The sequence below is a fragment of the Mus musculus genome, chromosome 2 (assembly GCF_000001635.26).
Source record: "Mus musculus strain C57BL/6J chromosome 2, GRCm38.p6 C57BL/6J".
Classification (NCBI taxonomy): domain Eukaryota; kingdom Metazoa; phylum Chordata; class Mammalia; order Rodentia; family Muridae; genus Mus; species Mus musculus.
In genome coordinates, this window is record NC_000068.7 from 32,652,696 (window position 1) to 32,671,539 (window position 18,844).

The window sequence follows — 18,844 nt, forward strand, 5'->3', positions numbered from 1 at the left end:
ATCCACATGCTAGTGAGTAGGAGCTGGGAAGCTCCCTGGGGGTCACTGGCTATTCAGCTCAGTCTGCCCAGTGAGCCCCAGGCTAGTGAAAGACTATCTCCATCAGCAAGGAGGTGGTGCTGAGGATCCTGGGTGTAAATTGCACACATGCACAAGCACGCATACACCCTTACACACTTACCCACACACACATGAGAAACAAAACTGCCCAAACCATCAAAACAGATAAAGGCAGTGAAGTACCACCTGACTCTAAGACATCGGGGAGAGGGGGGGCCCACAGACCTAAGGAAGTACCTCTCCCCTCTCCCCTTCCTCTTTCTCTCCCTTTTGTTTTGGTGGTGGTCGTCGTGGTTTGGGTTTTGTTGTTTTTGTTGTTTGCTTGTTTGTTTTGGCTTTTTTGAGATAAGGTTTCTCTGTGCAGCCCTGGTTGTCCTTGAACTCACCCTATAGACCAGGCTGTCCTTGAATTTAGAGAGATCCATCTGCCTTTGCCTTCCGAGTGCTGAGATTGAAGCTGAGTGCTGTCTCCCCGTTGCTACCACCAGCAGGAGGCTAGGAGGCACCTGCTTCAAGAAGAGGCCACAGTGGGTTTTTTTGTTTGATTATTTTTGTTTTTGTGTTTCTTTTTGTTTTTTGAGACAGAGTTTCTTTATGTAGCCCTGGCTGTCCTGGAACTCATTCTGTAGACCAGGCTGGCCTGGAACTTAGAAATCTGCCTGCCTCTGCCTCCCGAGTGCTGGGACTAAAGGCGTGCGCCACCACACCCGGCCAACAGTGGTTTTGACAGTTGAGACAAGTTGGTCAGGCTATCAATAAAATGTGGTCACTAGGGTCTAGACAGGTGACTCTGCAGTAGCCAGCACTTGCCATTCTTGTAGGGGACCCAGATTTGGTTCCCAGAGCCCACATGGCAGCTTACAACTGTCCATAGCTCCAGTTCCAGTGGTCCTGATGCCCCTTTTTGCCCTCTGAGGGGCACTGCCAGCACATGGCACACAAACACACATGCAGGTACACACTTATGCACATGACACTAAAATAAATACATCTAAGAGGACAGCCGTTGGCCTGAGAAGGGGCAGAGGCAGGCAGGGTGTGTTTGGAGGAAATGTTCACCTCTGACTGGAAGGACACAGTCCCCACAGCAGTTCCTGAGCCATCTCCATTCATTAGCGGATGGCTTAGCGCTGTGCATGTGACCAGCTCTCTGAAGGTGACAGAGGGTTTTTACCACCTCAGTGTAGGGATCATAATTGGGAGGCATAAAAAGGAGCCTGGCCGGCGGCTGCGGCACAGTTAGGATAGGAATTTGTGGAATGTGTCAACCTCGCCATCCTTTGACCTCACTTTAGACCACAGCTTGTGAATTTGACTCAGTGGCTGTTGGGAAATTCTGGGAAAGGCATACAAGCGGGGATCTGTGTCTTGCTGGTGGCCTGGCTGGGAGATGGGACAGCTATGAGGTTGTGATTGGACTCTGAAGAGAGTAGAGGGTGCCTGAGTCGGGTGACTGAAGAAGACTTTGGTCTGAAAGTGCCCTCCTCGGTGTCGCAGACACTCATAGCACCCATGGGAACCACGGAGATGAGCATCAGAACTGACTTACAGAAAGCACACGCTGGGGCTAGAACTAGACCCTCAGAGTTCACGACCAGGGCCTGTTGCTGAAAGTCTGGGTCTCCTAGGGAAATTCTTTAGCCTCCCTAACTACCCATGAGATGGGCATAAGAACCCCCCCCCCACTGCCCTCCAAAGGCTGCTGTAAGGATCCAAGGAATGTAGTCATACAAAGCTTCCAGACAGGGATCGTGATGGGACTTACTGTGTGGTTATTATGCCTACCAATAAGGAGAGCGAGGCCTTTATGACCAGGCCATCGGGCCCCAGAGCAACTTGATGACCTCCGGGAGCTATTTGGGGTGGAATGGGGACTGGCTGTGTAAGGCCTGTGATTGTGGGGTGAAGGAGGAGGAGGAGTAGGAGGATGGTCCAGACGTTTCCTCGGGAGGTCAGGGTCACCCAGTTCTCCAAAGGTGACTTGTAGGCCCCCAGCGGCCCTTCCTCCAACAGTTCCCTGGAGGCCCCGGGCAGTTCCCTTGGTACCAGGGGATTGTTTTCAGCTGGCCTGGGCCCGCCTTGGGCTGCTGGAGACAGGCTCAGGCGTCACACTCCCTCCTGTCTCCCCATTCTCGTCTGTGGGGTGGGGGCAACCAGTATTCGAAAAGGCCCCAAAATAAATGGGCCTCTTATCTGATCTCCCAGCCTGGCCTGTTATCTGATCATTACATAATGGCCAGGCCCGCGGCCTCTCCTGCTGGCGCTGGCTGACGGCATGGAGGAGGCGGCCCCAAATGCCAGAGGAACTGGGGTTCCTGGAAGTCTGGGGAGGGGGGGTCAGGAAAAGTCCGAAGATCTGTAGGCCAGATGGTGGGCCATGTGGAGGGAGTAGTCGGAGACCCAGAGGGCAGCCATACGCATGTATGACCTTGATGTGAGTGTCCTGTCTCTTGAGGTTGCAGCCTCCCCTTCTAGGTAGGAGTGGGGACAGACCAGATGGGAGACTGACAAGAGGAAATGGTGCCAACCCTTAGTCTGTTGGGGTGAGGGAAACCTCAAAATTAGTCCTGTCCTCAGCTTCACCCCCACCCTTAAATGCAGACAAGAAAACTACAGAAATGAAACTACCACATGCCCTGTCTCACAAATGGCTCCCAACAACCTCCAGGGCCGGGTGCTTTCTCTTCCTATTGCCATTGTAGAGATCAGGAAACTAAAGCCCAAAGTCCTGAAATCATTCCCTCAAACCACACAGCTAGTCAGAACTAGTTGGGCCTGGGATACTGGGCCTGGCTCCCAGGGACTTGCTTTGAACCAAACTCCCGTATTGCTCAAACACACAGATGTCTCTTGCAAGTTGCTACTGCGACTAGAGTAATGGCTGCTAAGTTTGGGCTCTTACAGCAGCAGTAGATACCTGCTCCTATTCTCCTCCCAAGATGGAGATATCTGAGGGAGGGTGTTGGTGGGGTGTAAGGTAGCCATCTTACCTCCTTCTCTGACCTCAGTGGCTTTGGGCCCAACAAGCTAGCTACAAAGGTGGGGGAGAAGGCTGGCCAGGCCACAGGCGCCTGGGGTTCAGGAAGAGCCGGCCTGCCCCCCATCCTCAGCACTGGCGTCAGCTGGACGTGAAGCCTGGCCCTCCTCGCCCATCTTTGATCTCCAAGAAAACAGGAAGTGAACACGACAAGATGGAGACATAAACTTCCAAACAGCCTCCCCTTCTCTGTCCCTCCTCCACAGCCCCCCTTCCCCTCAGCACATTCCTTAGGACGAGGTGTAGGGGCCTCATTTCCTCTTCCTCCTCTGCTGGGTCAGGGTGAAATTCCATTCCTCTCCCTTGGGACCCGTGTTTCCGGGCCGCCCTGCAGCCGACTGTGAGGCCTGCTCTACATCACCGCCTTTAACCTGGGCTGCTCCCCCTGAGGCAGGAAATTCCCTCCTCAGAAACGGCCTCTCAGGAATGGACACCTTGAGGTCTGAAGAGGGAAAACCGTTTTTCCTCCTCAACGCCACCCGGTACACACACTCCTTCCTTTGGATTGAACTGGCCTTAAGACTTGGGGTCCACCATGGGCCCTACCCCTTGGGTCACCCTGCCAGCAATAGATAGCTGGGCACGGTGGCACTTGCCTTTAATCCCAGCACTGGGGAGGCAGAGACAGGCCATCTCTGTGAGTTCAAGGCCAGCCTGGTCTACAGAATGAGTTCTAGGCCAACTGAGATTACACAGTGAGATCTTGTCTCAAAAATACAAAAAGAACAAAAAACAAACAAATACTTCTGAAAATTAGCTAAAATTTCATTTCAGGCAAACTGTTTTTGCAATATAAGTATATAATTATATATTTAAAATTATACCTTGAAAAAGGATTCCCGTTTATCTGAAATTCAGACTTATTGGTACCCTGGCTCTTACCTTCCTTCCAACATTATACCTACTAACACTATGATCCTAGGAGAGACTTTCTCCGGCTGTGTCTCAGTTTGCCCATCTGTGGAGAGTATGAAATGATATCTACCATGTAAGGTAGCTATGAAGATGTCATACGCCTTGAGCTCTGGGCTCATACGTGTACCTGGGAAATGTTCAGAAAGTGAACGTGGTTGTATCCAGGCGTGGTGGGGAATCCTAGCATTAGGGAGGCAGAGGCTGGAAGACCTGAAGGTCAAAACCATCCCTGGCTACATTGAAGCCAGCCTGGGCTACCACAGCTCTGCCTCCAAATAACAACAACAACAACAACAACAATAACACAACAATAATTCTTTTTTTTTTTTTTTTTTTTTTTGGTTTTTCGAGACAGGGTTTTTCTGTAGCCCTGGCTGTCCTGGAACTCACTCTGTAGACCAGGCTGGCCTCGAACTCAGAAATCCGCCTGCCTCTGCCTCCCAAGTGCTGGGATTAAAGGCGTGCACCACCACGCCCGGCTAGCAACAATAATTTTTTTTAAGATTTATTTATTATTACATCTAAGCACACTGTAGCTGTCTTCAGACACAGGTGTTAGATCTCACTAAGGATGGTTGTGAGCCACCATGTGGTTGCTGGGATTTGAACTCATGACCTTTGAAAGAACAGTCAGTAATCTTACCCACTGAGCCATCTCTCCAGCCCCGCAACAATAATTCTTAAAGAGACTAGGAATACAATTAGTACTCTTCCCTCCCAGTGCCAGGGACTGCCTTGCCCACACTAGACAAACATTCCTGCCCCATCCTCCTCTGACCTAACCTGCTTTCCCACTATGCTTTCCCAGCAGGTCTCGCAGAAAGAGTCGGCTGTGATCTACAGCCTGTGGACCCCACAAGGGGTGAGGTGACGTTTACCACCAGCCAGGTCTCCGAGGGCTGTGTAGCTCAGGCTGCCAATGCTGTGCGTGAAGTCCACGTTCTCTTCCTGGATTTTCCCGGAGTGAGTACCTCAGGCAGGTTTGGCGGGGTCCCTTAAGAATCGGAGTAGACTGGGTGAAGGGTGACTTCTTACAGCTTTACTAGCACCTCAGCCATGGGGCTGATGGGGCAAGTCCTGGGAGGGCCCTTAAGAGGTAGAAGGTATGATTTTCTGGAACACATCACAAGAGCCAGCTGGAGGGCCGGTGACATGGCTCATGGGTAAGGGAGCTTGTGGCTCACCGGGTGAGGGCACTTACCACCATACAGGATGACGTGAGTTCAAGTCTCTGAACCTACATAAGCAAAGAACATCTTCCTCAAGTTGTTCTCTGACTCTCGTGAGCGCACACACACACACTTTTTTTTTCAAGACAGAGTTTTTCTGTGTAGCCCTGGCTGTCTTGAAACTCACTCTGTAGACCAGGCTGTCCTTGAACTCACAGAGATCCACCTGCCTCTGCCTCCAGAGTGCTGGGATTAAAGGCATACGCCACCACACCTGGCAAAAAACAAAAAAGGAAAGGACCCAGATAGAAAAGAGCTAGTTAAATGTGTTAGTGTGAACTAGGGAAGCTTGTGTCTAGATGCAGCTAGTGACAGGGCTCTCAGAGCTTTTCAGAGGACATGACTCCACTCTAAGCTGGGCTTTGGAGAAAGGGTTGAGTTCTAGTCTACCTCACCTCAAACATCTGCGAGTCCACTAGGCATCCTTTGAGATCCAAACCCCGCAAGCCAGCCTCAAGTCTGATCTCCAGCGGCTTGCCTCCAGTTTGTCTAGATGTAGAGCAGCCATAGCCCATTTGTCAAATGCTTGCTGCATGCTAGGTGTTAGGCTGCAGCCTACCGTCACCTAGGAAGCCACCAGCTTTGTCTGGTTGATTAGTTCTTTTTTTGAACTAGGATTCATGTAGCCCAGGCTGGCCTCGGTTTTGCTATACAGCTAAGGATGACTCTAATCCTCCTATCTCCAAAGTTCTGGGATTATAGGTACGTGTACCACATCAGACTTACATGACCCTGGGCTTCAGGGTCAGAGTCTCATGCCTGCCAGGCAAACATTCTACCAACTGAGCTACATCCCTAGCCATGGATACAGACATGGCGGGGGCTCATTAGGGTCCCGTATTATTCTCATTTCTTGGAGGAGGAAACTGAGTCCACCCTTGAGAAGTAAAACATGAACTGAAAGTCAGAGGACAGACACACCAGAATCCTAGGGACCTCAGAGCCAAGGTCAGGTTCACTGGCCTGCCTGGGCTGCAGCCCACGCCTAGCTGATGTAGACTAAGGCCACAAGAATGAATTAGGAGCATGGGATGAATTTGTAGCCAACCTGCCCCTAAAACTGTTGAGTTACTTTGCATTTTGTGTAGTGATAAGAAGGTGCCCAGACCACCAATATCGGGGGGCCCTGCCTGCCACAAGGACTGTGGGCTTTGATAACCCCCAAGGTACAGATAGTACCAAATACATTTTATTTGGCTTTCATAAGCATAGCAATTGTTTTTCAAGTCAGTAATGATATGGAAAAATAAGAAGCTTTCCTGTAAGTTCATTTTGTTCTCAGGTTTAGGCCCTTGCACCTCTTCTGGGTGATCCTGGGGTCTCCTGACAGCAAAGCCAGGCAGAGGAAGATCCCAGCCAGATGGCCAGGTCTCTGGGCCACAGGTGTGTAGACAGTTCCAGCCAGGACACAGGAGACTGGTGTTGTGGCAGGGTACTTCAGCTGCTAAGCTTAGGCAGGGCTTCCTGGAGGACGTGACAACACAGAGGAGCTGGACCCTCCCAAGTGTGGGCACAGCCGGGGAGAGGATGTAAGCAGAGGGAGGGAGCTGCCCGCTCAGACTCTGACAGGACCTTGAGGTTCACCTAGGAGCAGAACTGGAGAAATGGCAGTTATTGAGAACTTGGTTTTTAGTCTATGAGCAATGGTGACCACTGAAGGAGTTTTAGGGCTGTGTTGTGTGTGGGGTGCCACAGTAACTCATGGCATAGTCCAAGGATTCCAGCATCTGTGACAAGAGAATTTCCTTGTAGCCCTCTGCCCCTTCCAGAGAACTTTATAGATCATGGGACATTTTTATTTTTACTTTTTTTGGTGTTTTGGAGACATGGTTTCTCTGTGTAGCCCTGGCTGTCCGGGAACTCACAGAAATCCACCTGCCTCTGCCTCCCAAGTGCTAGGATTAAAGGCTTAGGGAGCTGCTGCCACCTCTCTTCCCAACCGACCTTGTGACATCTAACCCATCAGGCCAGGCCTCCAGCCCTAGGACTATGAAGGATATGCATTTTGAAGGGGTAGGAAAGAGAGCTGGGGTCCCAGGGTTCAGTCCTGGACCTGTCATTGGCCTGCACCTTGCATAGAGCTTGAGCTGCTGAAGGGGCACCTCTTATATTTTTCTTGGGTTCAGAGGCTCGCTCAAGAATTATGAAACTATGGAACCTGGTTCAGGACCTGGTCTATTCCAAATAATTAATATATTCCATAAATGAATGCATATTTGTGTAATAAATGCATTCAAATGGGACCACGATACAGTGTTTAGGAGCACGGCTTTTAGTCAGGCATTGTAGTGTGAGACTGAGCTCCCAGTTACTCAGGAGCCTGAGGCAGGAGGATGGCTTGTAACAGTACACGTTTTAGGTCATCCTGGCCAACGTAGTGAGAGTTTGCTCAGAAAACAAACCAAGGAAAGAGGACGTAGCGTCTGGAGCCAGTCAGTCCTCATCTGAACCTCAGCTAATCTCACGGCCACATCGCTTTGTTGGCAAAGCTGTCTGAACCCTGGTCTTCCCACGGGAAACATGGAGACAATGATAATCTTTCCTACCTCACAGGTTACTGTGAGACTCCAGGATAAAGAAAGCAGAACACAGAACACAGAACCTGCCCACAGTGAAAGCTCTAGTTTGGCTGTTATAAATTTTGTCATTATTACTATGTCTCCTGGACTCCATTTTTCATCTGTAAATACTTGGACATGACCCAGTTTCCAAACATCTTCCATTTAGTTTATTACTCTTTAAACCTCACACTAGTTCGAACTCAATGGAGAAGAGGCAGAGACTGAAGATCCATTTTCAGGCAGGCTAATGGAGGTGGAGGCTCGTGGAGTTCCTGGCCTATCTGTCCGTGATCCTGGTCAGTCTTGGTGCTTTGACCACCAAGAGCCTGTGACCTGCTGAGCACTGACTTCCCTTCCTGGGAGTCTCCAAGAACGAGATCCATGCCACTCCCTCACTACCAACTCTACAAGGGTGCTTGCTGTTGTCAAGGGTAGAGATAGGAAGTAAAGCTGAGCCAATCACAGGCCAAGAATTGATATGAGTGAGTGAGTGAGCGAGTGAGTGATGGAGTTAGCCATCTTGGGAAGGATGAGAGGCTGTGGGTGACAGGGAGATACTCACCCGTTGTAGAGAGGAAGGGATTTGGGGGCTGCACATGGAGCTCAGTTGTTAGGGTGCTTGTCCATCATGAGGCCATGGGTTTGATCACCAACATCTCATAAACAGCGAGTAGCTCAGCACCCAAGAGGCAGATGCAGGAGCATTAGAAGTCCAGGTTAGGCGAGAGCGATCGCTCAGCAGCAAAGAACACTTGCTGCCCTTTCAGAAACCCCATGTTCTTTTCCCAGCACCCACATCAGGCAGTTCACACCCGCCTGTAACTCCAGCTCCAGAGGCCCCAACACCCTCTTCTGGCCTCTATGGGCACCCACATACAGACACATACACATAATTAAGAATAATTGTTTTTAAGTTCAAGGTAGCATGGCACGTGTAAAGGCCTAAAGGCCAATTGCGTGGGTGAACAGGCCTAGTGGGGGAGGCACTGCCTCTCCTGACCTTTGGCCTCCTTTGTCAGTCCCTGGCACAGAAAGATGGCTTTCTCGTCCATCCCCACATGGCTTTATAACCATCAGATTTCCTGTGTGTGTGTGTGTGTGTGTGTGTGTGTGTGTGTGTGTGTGTGTGTGGCAGATGAGTGGTGGCAGCCAAGAACCCCAGGAAAGTGACATTTGAAGTGTCTGTCTGTCTGTCTGTCTGTGTGAGTGTGTGTGTCTGTGTGTTGAGGAAGTCTGTAGACAAACTAGGGGCTGCTGGGCAGGGGTTATCTCACTGGGTCCCCAAAGGACAGGCCGGAGCCTGGATTCCGGGAGGGGCCTAGGGTCACATCCTGACCTTCAAGACAGGAACAGGCCTGGTGCCTCAGCGATTCCCATCAGCTGACTACCCTGTTCTGCTGTCCCAGACCTAGGCAGCCAAGCTTGTTTGGCTGCTGATTTGCTCCCCCCCCCACCTCCCCCTGCCCTCGGCCTGGGCAAACTCAGGGAGCTCCTTCCTCAAGATAGGAGCCAGCCAGGCTCTGACTCACGCCTAGCCAGAGGGGGCATGGAGACAGCGAGCCAGGGGAACCTCCACTGATTGTCCTCAGCTATCATGGGAGACAGTGAGGGGCTGGGAAGGCAGGGTGGCTCTGAGAAGTGGTATCACACTGAACAGCCTCTCTGTCACCCATTTCCGGCGACACCTCTGCTCCACAGTGGGAAACTTGCAGCACTGAAGGGATGTACCTAGAATCCTTCTCTTACACCGCAGAGCCTGCTCAGGGTGCCCAGAACCCCTGAGTGTCTTGCTCAGTTGTGTCTGAGCCTATTGTGCAGGCTGCAGGGGAGTGGCTTTTATTATTGTCCCCAGAAAAGAACCCTGCCCGGCTGATGTGAGTTCTTCTCTACCTGAAGAGTGGCAGAGCTGGCTCTGGGGGAGGCAGCCCAGAGGATTCTGGGCTGGGTTTCTCCCATCTGGACGCATGAGCACACTCACTTTGCTCTCAGAAGCTGAAGAGACCAAGGGGCCCTGGAGAGGGAGCTTCCTTTGTGTCTTTGTGCCTTGCAGGTGATGAGCAGGGAAGGGAACCGGTGTAGCAGGGTCAGGTGGCTGCACAGGGGCTCTCATCATCTCCCCGGCTTCAGCACTGAGTCACCCTGAGAGGACATATTTATTGGATAGACAGACAGATAGGTAGTAGACGATCAAAAAAGGGGGGGTCCATAAAGCCTGGAGAAAATCAAATGAAGTCTTTTAAGTCCTGAAAGTAAACAGCTGTGAATCAAGAACACTGTACTCGCAAAACTATCTTCCAACACTGAAGAATAAAAAAAGGCATTTTGATGCTGGGCAGTGGTGGCGCATGCCTTTAATCCCAGCACTTGGGAGGCAGAGGCAGGAGGATTTCTGAGTTCGAGGCTAGCCTGGTCCTACAGAGTGAGTTCCAGGACAGCCAGGACTACACAGAGAAACCCTGTCTCCGAAAAAAAAAAAAAAAGAAAGAAAGAAAGGTAGGTATTTTGAGACAGACACAAATGAAGGTAAGACATGATTAGTAAGGACAGCAGGCAGTCCTCGGTGGGATACTTTACAGGAAAGAACCTGGCAACTCAGCAAGCCCTAAACCTTGTATGAAAGCAAGAAAAGAAATACCAATAACTTCACAAAGCAGAACAAACCTAGCACATTTAAAGGAAGAAGCAAAACCCCCCCTTACAATTCTCTTACAAATAAATTGTTTTGGCTTATAGTTTAGTGCATCACAGTTAAATAGGACACTCTGTGTGTGTGTGTGTGTGTGTGTGTGTGTGTGTGTGTGTGTCTGTCTCTTTCTCTCTCTCTCTCTCATTTGTTGAGTCTTGACTTGTGTCCTAAGGCTGGTCTTGGAGGAGAAGTTTCTGAGAAAATCTGCTGAGGAAGACATGTGCGTTCCCTTCCCCTTTGGGTGGAATGTTCTGTCCGTATGTTAAGTCCAGTTCATCCACACTGTTCTTGGCTCCCGAGTTTCTTTGCTAGCTTTTAGTTTGGAAGACTTGCTGAGTAGGAGAGTGAAGGATTGAAGTCTCCCGGTGTTACTGTATCAGGACCTGGTTGGTCTTTGTATCTTGGAGTGTTTGTTTTATGCAATTGGAGGCTCCAATGTTTGGTGCATAGAAGTTAGAATTGTTGCATCGTCTTGAATTGTTTCTTTTATTAATCTATGCCTGGCATAGTGGCCCGCATCTTTAATCCCAGTACTCAGGAAGCAGACATAGGCCAATCTCTGAGTACAAGGCCAGCCTGGTCTACAATAGTTCCAGGACAAACAGAGCTTCATAGTTAGACCCTGTCTCAAAAATAAACAGGCAAACAACACCAAAAGGTAGAGTCCTTTTTATCTTCTTTAACTAGTTTTGGTTTGAAGTTGACTTTGTTTAGCATAAGAATAAATTTCCATTGGCTTGGCAGTTTGTTTTCCATGCTTGGAGATGAAGTTTTGGGGTATCTTTGTTGACTAAGTATGCTTCTCGGAGAGCGCATATAGCTTGTTCTTGTTATTTATCCAGCCCGTTAGTCTGTGTCATTGAACTTGCAGGAGTTCTTGTGCCTCCTGAGGGCCAGACTCACAGGCATGTGCCACTGTATGTAGCTCAAACACATTGTGTTTAAATATATTTAAACATTTTAAAGGTTTCAGACTAGACATGGTGGTATATCTCTTCAGTCCCAGCAATTGGGAAACAGAAACTTGAGGCCAGCTATGTCTACATAGTGAGTTCTAGGCCAGCCATAGTTACCCAGTAAGACCTGGTTTCAAAAAAGAAAAAAAAAAATCAGACTTGGGCTTGGAGAGATGGGGCAGCCCTCAAGAGCACATTCTGGTTTTGTAAGAATTCCAGTTTGATTCCTAGCACCCATGTTAGGTGGCTGTGAGCCGGGGACCTGACTCCCTATTCTGGCACATTCGTGCACACATACACATACACACTATACACACACCGCATACAGACACACTATATACACCACACACATACACATACACACACTACACCCACCATAAACACACACATACACACACTACACACACCACACACACACACACACACACACACACACACCATACACACTCACATACACACATACTGAAAACATTTCATTCAGAAATCAGTCATGATGGCACATACCTGTGACCCCAATATCCAAAGACTGAAGATGTTGAGTTTAAGGCCAAACTTGCACACAATGAGATTCTATCTCAAAATGGGGTGGTGGCACATCCCTTTAGGGCTACATAGAGAAACCCTGTCTCAAAAACAATTATTATTATTTTATTAAGTTAAAATATTGGGGTCAACAGCAGTGTCACATTCCTGCTTCCCAGTTCTATGGGAAGTTGAAGCAGGAGAATCACTTGAGTGCAGGGCAAGGTGCCATCTCTTAAAATAAAAATAAAGAATTTTATCTGCATTAGTAGAATCTATCAGTGGACCCAGAGGGGCTGAGCTAGGCATCGTAAAACCAGCTATGAGGCCGGATCCCTGCATCTTCACACGTACGTGAGCAGGTAGGTTGTCTAGCTCCTGCTCCAGATCAGGCCCAGAGAGGAAGACAGAACGTCCAGACTCACAGAGCCACGTTTAATTCAGGTCTGTCTGGCTCTGAACTCTTTGCCTGCGACACTCTTCCTGTGTGCACCATCACAGTCTGCTGAGGCCGACTTGGGCCTCCTCTGGGCTGGCCCTGGGAGGGTGGGGGCTGCAGGCAGACCCAAGGCTCCACTCCTAGAAGAATTGCTGGAAACGGCTTTCTATAAGTGGCTACTAATACTCAGGGCCTCTTCACCGAAATCCCCCTTTCCCGACACCAACCACTGGGCTAACAATGGCATCTAAGGGACAGCTGGTACCAAAATAGCAACTGGTCTCCCACCCACCCACTCAGGGAAGGAGTCACACAGGCCCGTGCTGGCAGGCCTGGGGTCAAGGAACTGGCACATACGTCATCCTTGCTGGGCCTCCAGATGCCCAGGAGCCCATGCTGAAGACGGGCAGCCCCTCAGGGGACGAAAGAGGGAAATCAGCATGCATGCGTGCAAATGGCTGGCGTAGTGACTCAGGGTGGAGGGGAAGGGAAGTGTTTACTGTGGAAACCCTGGCTGAGTGATTCTGGTAACTGGTCGTCATCAGTTAGGCCTGGGAGCACAGAGCCCCCAGAAGCTCTGCTTTCCAGTCTCCCCGTGTCTCACACTGCTCACTCTGGGGCCTCAGTTTCTCTCAGCCCCTTCCTCTGTACATAAGACCCTGGTGACAATGGAGTGGGAATTTGCCTTATGAATTCGGGAAGAATTGCTGAAACTTGTCACAAGTGTCCTGAAGCCACAGCCTCTTGACCCGTGGTACAGCCCCCAACACCCCCACCCCCCACCCCACCCCCTGCGGCATGACCGTGCCCTGCCCTCCGATTTCTTTTCTTCACTTCCTCTATCCAGGGCCCCTCCTGGTCTTGGTTTCCAACCCTTTCCTGCCCCCATTTCACAGATGAGTAAAGGGAGGCACCAAGGGATCAGAGCTACGGTAAAGTAGCTGCAGGGTTCATGTCCAGGGCACTTTCCAAATCCTCCTCATAGTTCCAGCTGTGTCAACCTGTGGTGTCCTCCCAGAGTGACATTGCCTCATCTCCCTGTCTGCGCGAGTCTCCTGGCATAGTCTGCCAGATAACTGACTCCATCTATTTGCTCTCTGGGTGGAGCTGGTAGCAGTCTGTTTGGGGGGACAGAGAAAAGGATCTACTACTGGGCAGCCAAGTGCCGTACGCTCCACTCAAGTGCTGGTCCCGGACTGTGGGCTCCACACTCTCTTTGGGTGACTTCCATTCTAGAGCCTGGGAGCTGAGAAATCCCTGTGCCTGCTTTAGTCAGCCTGCACTTGCTGTGCGCTCAGCACAGAGCATAGCATGAATTCCATTGGACCATAACACATTACAGGCACACAATTGCTTTACTGAGGTAAAACCCACTGATTTGAAGTGTGCAGTCTAACTGAAATGAGAAGTTTTAGGTTCAGGGAGAGACTCTGTCTAAGAAAATATAGACACATAGCTGTGTAACCAACCTGTGGTGTTCAAGCTACTGGTACACAGAAATCAATCAGGGTGATATGTTGCATGTGAATATATTTTCGGAGACAGAGTCTTTTTTTTTTTGGATATATGTAGCTATCCCAGAACTCACTATGTAGATCAGGCTATCCTTGAACGTACAGAGATTTACCTGCCTCTGCCTCCCAAGTGATTGGGTCAAAGTTATATACCACTTCAGCCATCTTAAAATGTATAATTTTTAAGATTAATAAAACAAGATACTTATGAAATTAAAATGTAAACCCATTAGTAAACATTATGTGGGCTGGAGAGACAGCTGAATGGTAGGATGTTTGTTAAGCATGCACAAGACTGGGTTTGCTCCATAACACTGTAAATTATTATTATTATTATTATTATTATTATTATTATTATTATTGGTGGTAGTATTTCCACATGTCTGAAATGCATTTTTTCATTATACTATAAGTTACTGTGAGGATACTTATTTAAGAATAATAACCTAGGGGGCTGGAGAGATGGCTCAGCGGTTAAGAGCACTGACTGCTCTTCCAGAGGTCCTGAGTTCAATTCCCAGCAATCACATGGTGGCTCACAGCCTTCTGTAATGGGATCCGATGCCCTCTTCTGGTGTGTCTGAACAGAGAGACAGTAAGAAACCCTGCCTCAAAAACTAAAATGGAAAATGGCAGAGAAAAATATCCAGACTGGATCTCTGGCCTCTACGTGTGCACACACAGGCAAGTGAGTCCGTGCGTACGCACATGCACTACACACACTACTAAGATAAAGGGGCTGGAGTCTTCTGGCCTCCATGGGGTCCAGGCATGCACATAATACACATACATACACATACACACACACACACACACACACACACACACACACACACACACACACACGTTTAAGTTTTTGTTTTTGTTTTTTCGAGACAGGGTTTCTCTGTGTAGCCCTGGCTGTCCTGAACTCACTTTGTAGACCAGGCTGGCCTCGAACTCAGAAATCCGCCTGTCTCTGCCTCCCAAGTGCTGGAATTAAAGGCATGCGCCACCACGCCTGGCTTACGTTTAATTTTTAAAAGAATTAAAATAAAGATCACCTAAAGGGATCGAGCACCATCAGGACAAAACCACTGGGCACACGTTGAAAACAAAGCGAGACCGTTTGCTCTTCTCCTCTGTGGCTGTAAAGAGTAACCCCGAACACAAAGAGTGATTAAGAGGGTCGTTTACCGAGTAGCGGAAATATTTCTGAGCAGATTTTTCCAGGGACTGAAACGCTTGTCTCTGGCTCTGTGACATCAGTCAGGGAAACAACAGTGAGTCGATTAGAAGCCAGACCCTAAAACTTTCCACTGATGTCTCTGTGCTAAGCCCATGCTCTGCTTTCTGACAGAGGACAGAGCTTGCTTGCAGTCCGCTATCGGACTTCATGCTGCTGGCAGGAACTGCCAGAGACCGTGTCTGGGAGGATTTCCACTTGTCTTTGTTCTCTGAGACACCACAAGGTTTCTGAGGCACCGATCTGGGCCAGGCGCCTTTGTCTCCTGCTCATTCCCCCTCCCTCACCATCTCATGGGCCCAGAAAGCTCTCGGAATAGCTTTGATCTGGCCATCTTTTCTTTTCTTCTTAGTCTTCTTGACAGAGCTGGACATTGCCAGCCTTCCGTGTGATCATGGGGCAAGCAACCTCACTTCTGTGACTCGGTTTCCTAATTTGTGAACGTTTTACCAGTACCCACTTCTTAGGTTGTTTCCATGGAGCTCATAGGTAAATGTGGGTGGAACCAGGTCATGCGCGTGTGATCTGCCACTGAGCCGCCATGCCAGCTCTAGGAACAATTGTGAATGGTTGGAGTGAGCTGGCATCAGAGTGGCCTCCCAGAGACAACTAGAAAAGGGGAGAGGACAGTGAGAGAAGGCTCGCTGCTTCCATGCATAGCTTAACCTTCAGACATTTACAGGCCCAGGTTACAGCAGACACTCAGTGGAAATCATCCTGACTGGATGTGCTGGCATGTGCCTGACATTCCAGCACTGAACTAGGTAGGAAGAGTCAAGAGTTCGAGGCCAGCCTGGGCACAAAGCAAGAACCTATGAGGAGAAGGAAGTGGAAAAGGAAAGGAAAGGAAAGGAAAAATGAATCTCGCAATCCTGAATGTTACGTGAAGCACAGATCTGACTTAGTTTGTCCTCTTTTTTGCTTGGTTGGGACCAAGCTCATTCATTCATGCATGCATGCATGCCTTCTTTCCTTTTTTAAAAAAAATTATTTATTTATTTTATGTATATGAGTACACTGTCCCTCTCTTCAGACACACCTGAAGAGGGCACTGGATCCCATACAGATGGTTGTGAGCCATCACGTGGTTGCTGGGAATTGAATTCAGGACCTTTGGAAGAGCAGTCAGTGCTCTTAACCACTGAGCCATCTCTCCAGCCCCCAGCCTCCTTTCCTTATTAATTTACTTATCTTTTGTTTAATTTGTACTTATTTACTTAGCGTGTTTGTGCATGCATGGGTGCATGCGTGTGTGTGCCTGTGCATGTGCGTGTGGGCACATGTCACAGTTCTGGTGCAGAGCTCAGTGGATAACCTGCAGGAGTTGGGACTCTCCTTCCACCAGGTGGGTTCTGGGAATTGAACTCAGGACCTCAGGCTTGGCAGTCATGCTTGCTGAACCAGTCCCTCTTATGTTTCCAAGGGGTGTGAGGGATAGGTGCTACTTTGCAGATGGGTAACTGGTGAGAGGGTGGGTAGGTCAAGCCACAGAGGGACAGAGGAATAACCATCAACCATAAAGCATCGCTGCCCCACTGGCTGCAAACCTGACTGATATATCTACGTCCATGGTTCTTCTCCAGATGCTGTCACATCTGGAGCTGACTCTTCAGGCATCCAAGCAAAATGGCACGGAGACCCAGGAGGTGTTCCTGGTCCTCGTTTCGAACAAAAATGTCTTCGTGAAGTTCCAGGCCCCGGAAATCCCATTGCACTTGGCCTACGTGAGTGTGTGACCCTTAACTCCAGGCAGGCTGTGGGAAATCTCTGCCTGGTGTCCCTCTCTGTGAGCAACATGGCACACCAGAAAGGCAGAGGCAGATAGGAACAGGACCAGAAGGTGCCAGAGGAGGCAGAGGTGGGCAGTAGAGGTGAAGATGGCTCACAGATGGACACATAGACCAGCATGGTGGAGACACCATGGAAAATCCCCTCCCAAGTTCAAGGGTCCGGCCTCCCTTCCCAGAGTGCTCTTCTCCTTCTCATTGAGAGGGGAAGTCAGGTCCCAGAGATCTTCCCATGGTGCCTCTCCAACCAGTCCCTTCCCCACTTGCTACCCAGGGTTGAGGAGCTGCCAGGGTCCTGAATGACACTTGGAATGCAAGCTCTGGCTGTAGGGTTGCAGCTGCAGCCTAGCCTGGTTGCATCTTTTTACTTGCTCTGAACACACACAGTGACAGCCCTGAATCATCTGTGTGCAGATCACCACTCAGAGGCCAGAGGCCGTAAACCAGGGGCCTGATAGTCACGGCTGTAACCCTGTTTTACAGGGGTTAATGCCTGCAGAGTAGGCAGTGTGCGCTATTATATCTCTTCTGACTGTCATGCAGTCCTCCTTAATATCTAATCTGAAGCCCTCCTGCTGCTGCTGCTGCTACCTCAGCTCAAAGTAGCTTGGAGTCAATAGTCCTAGCTGCTTCCTCTAGATCACCTCCTCCAGGAAGTCCTCTTCATTTCCTTCCTTAGCCCAACAGACCCCAGAGGAGCCTAAGGGAGGTAGTAAGGTTTGGGATCTCTCCAGACTCCCCGTCCCCAGAATAAATTTAATCTAATTTTATGTATAGGTGTTTTGTCTGCATGTGCGTCTGTACCATATGTGAGCCTTGGGCCTGAGGGGGCCAGAAAAATGTTGCATTCCCTAGGGCTTTAGTTACAGATGGCTGTGAGCCACCATGTGGGTGCTGGGAATTGAACCTGGGTTCTCATGAGAGAAGAGTCAGGGCTCCTAACCACTGAGCCATCTTTCCAGACCCTCTTTTTGCTTTTCATGATAGGGTTTCTCTGTGTAGGCCTGGGTGTCCCAGAACTTGCTATGTAGTTCAGGCTGGCCTCGAACTCACAGAGTTCTGCCTGCGTCTGTCACTCAGGTGCTGGGATTAAAAGCACGAGCCACCACTACCTGGCTCCAGCCTTGGTTTTTGTTATTTATTAAATAATGTCCTCTATCTTCTATTACTTCAACTAATGATGTCTCTCTAGTTTCTTAATGGTGAGCTCCCAGAGTTGGCAGAACCCCATCTGTCTTCATTCATTTACTCATTCATTTTTTTCTCACACCTTTCTTCCTTTCCCCTTCCACTGTCCCCTTCCCCGTGCATTGAGAGTACCTAATATGTGGCAGGTCTCAAGGTGCAGCTGGCGTATCAGATCCCCAATGAACAAAGGCTCAGAGCCTTCAATGAGTCAAGTGCTATGGGCACCAAGATTTCCCTCCCATACCCTCAGAGTGCAGACAGTTACAGACAGTAGCTACATTGGTGCCATTATATATGGTTTGAATGAGTGCCTCATGGTGAGGGTAAAGCAAGGACAGACAGACGAACAAATGTGTGTCTCTGTACAGCCATCACATGCAGGAGGGAGATGGAGCAGATCTGGCTATGCTAGAAGAGGTACCGGGGGCTCTGGGCTGACTGACGACTTCCGAGCCTTGTCATTTGAGGTCCCGGCCTCTTTGCTGCCAGATTGGTAGGAAGTGACCCAGCACTCTGTGTCTCCACAGGACTCCAGCCTGGTCATCTTCCAAGGACAGCCAAGAGTCAACATCACAGTGCTACCATCCCTTACCTCCAGGAAACAGATCCTCGACTGGGCAGCCACCAAGGGCGCCATCACCTCGATAGCAGCACTGGATGACCCCCAAAGCATCGTCCTCCAGTTGGGCCAAGGTCAGCTCCCTCAGTTGCTTCTGAGTTCAGGT

General features: G+C 49.6%; 1 protein-coding gene across 3 annotated transcripts in view; it reads left to right on the forward strand.

The window, feature by feature from the left end:
- Positions 1–18,844, forward strand: part of Eng (endoglin) — a 36,075-nt gene that overhangs the window by 6,101 nt on the left and 11,130 nt on the right. For 2 of the 3 annotated variants that reach the window (NM_001146350.1, NM_007932.2), the window contains exons 2-4: positions 4,821–4,975; positions 16,728–16,868; positions 18,647–18,812. In NM_001146350.1, the coding sequence (NP_001139822.1) occupies positions 4,821–4,975; positions 16,728–16,868; positions 18,647–18,812 (462 nt within the window). The remainder of the gene's footprint in view (positions 1–4,820; positions 4,976–16,727; positions 16,869–18,646; positions 18,813–18,844) is intronic. The other variant, NM_001146348.1, reaches the window with a different exon arrangement.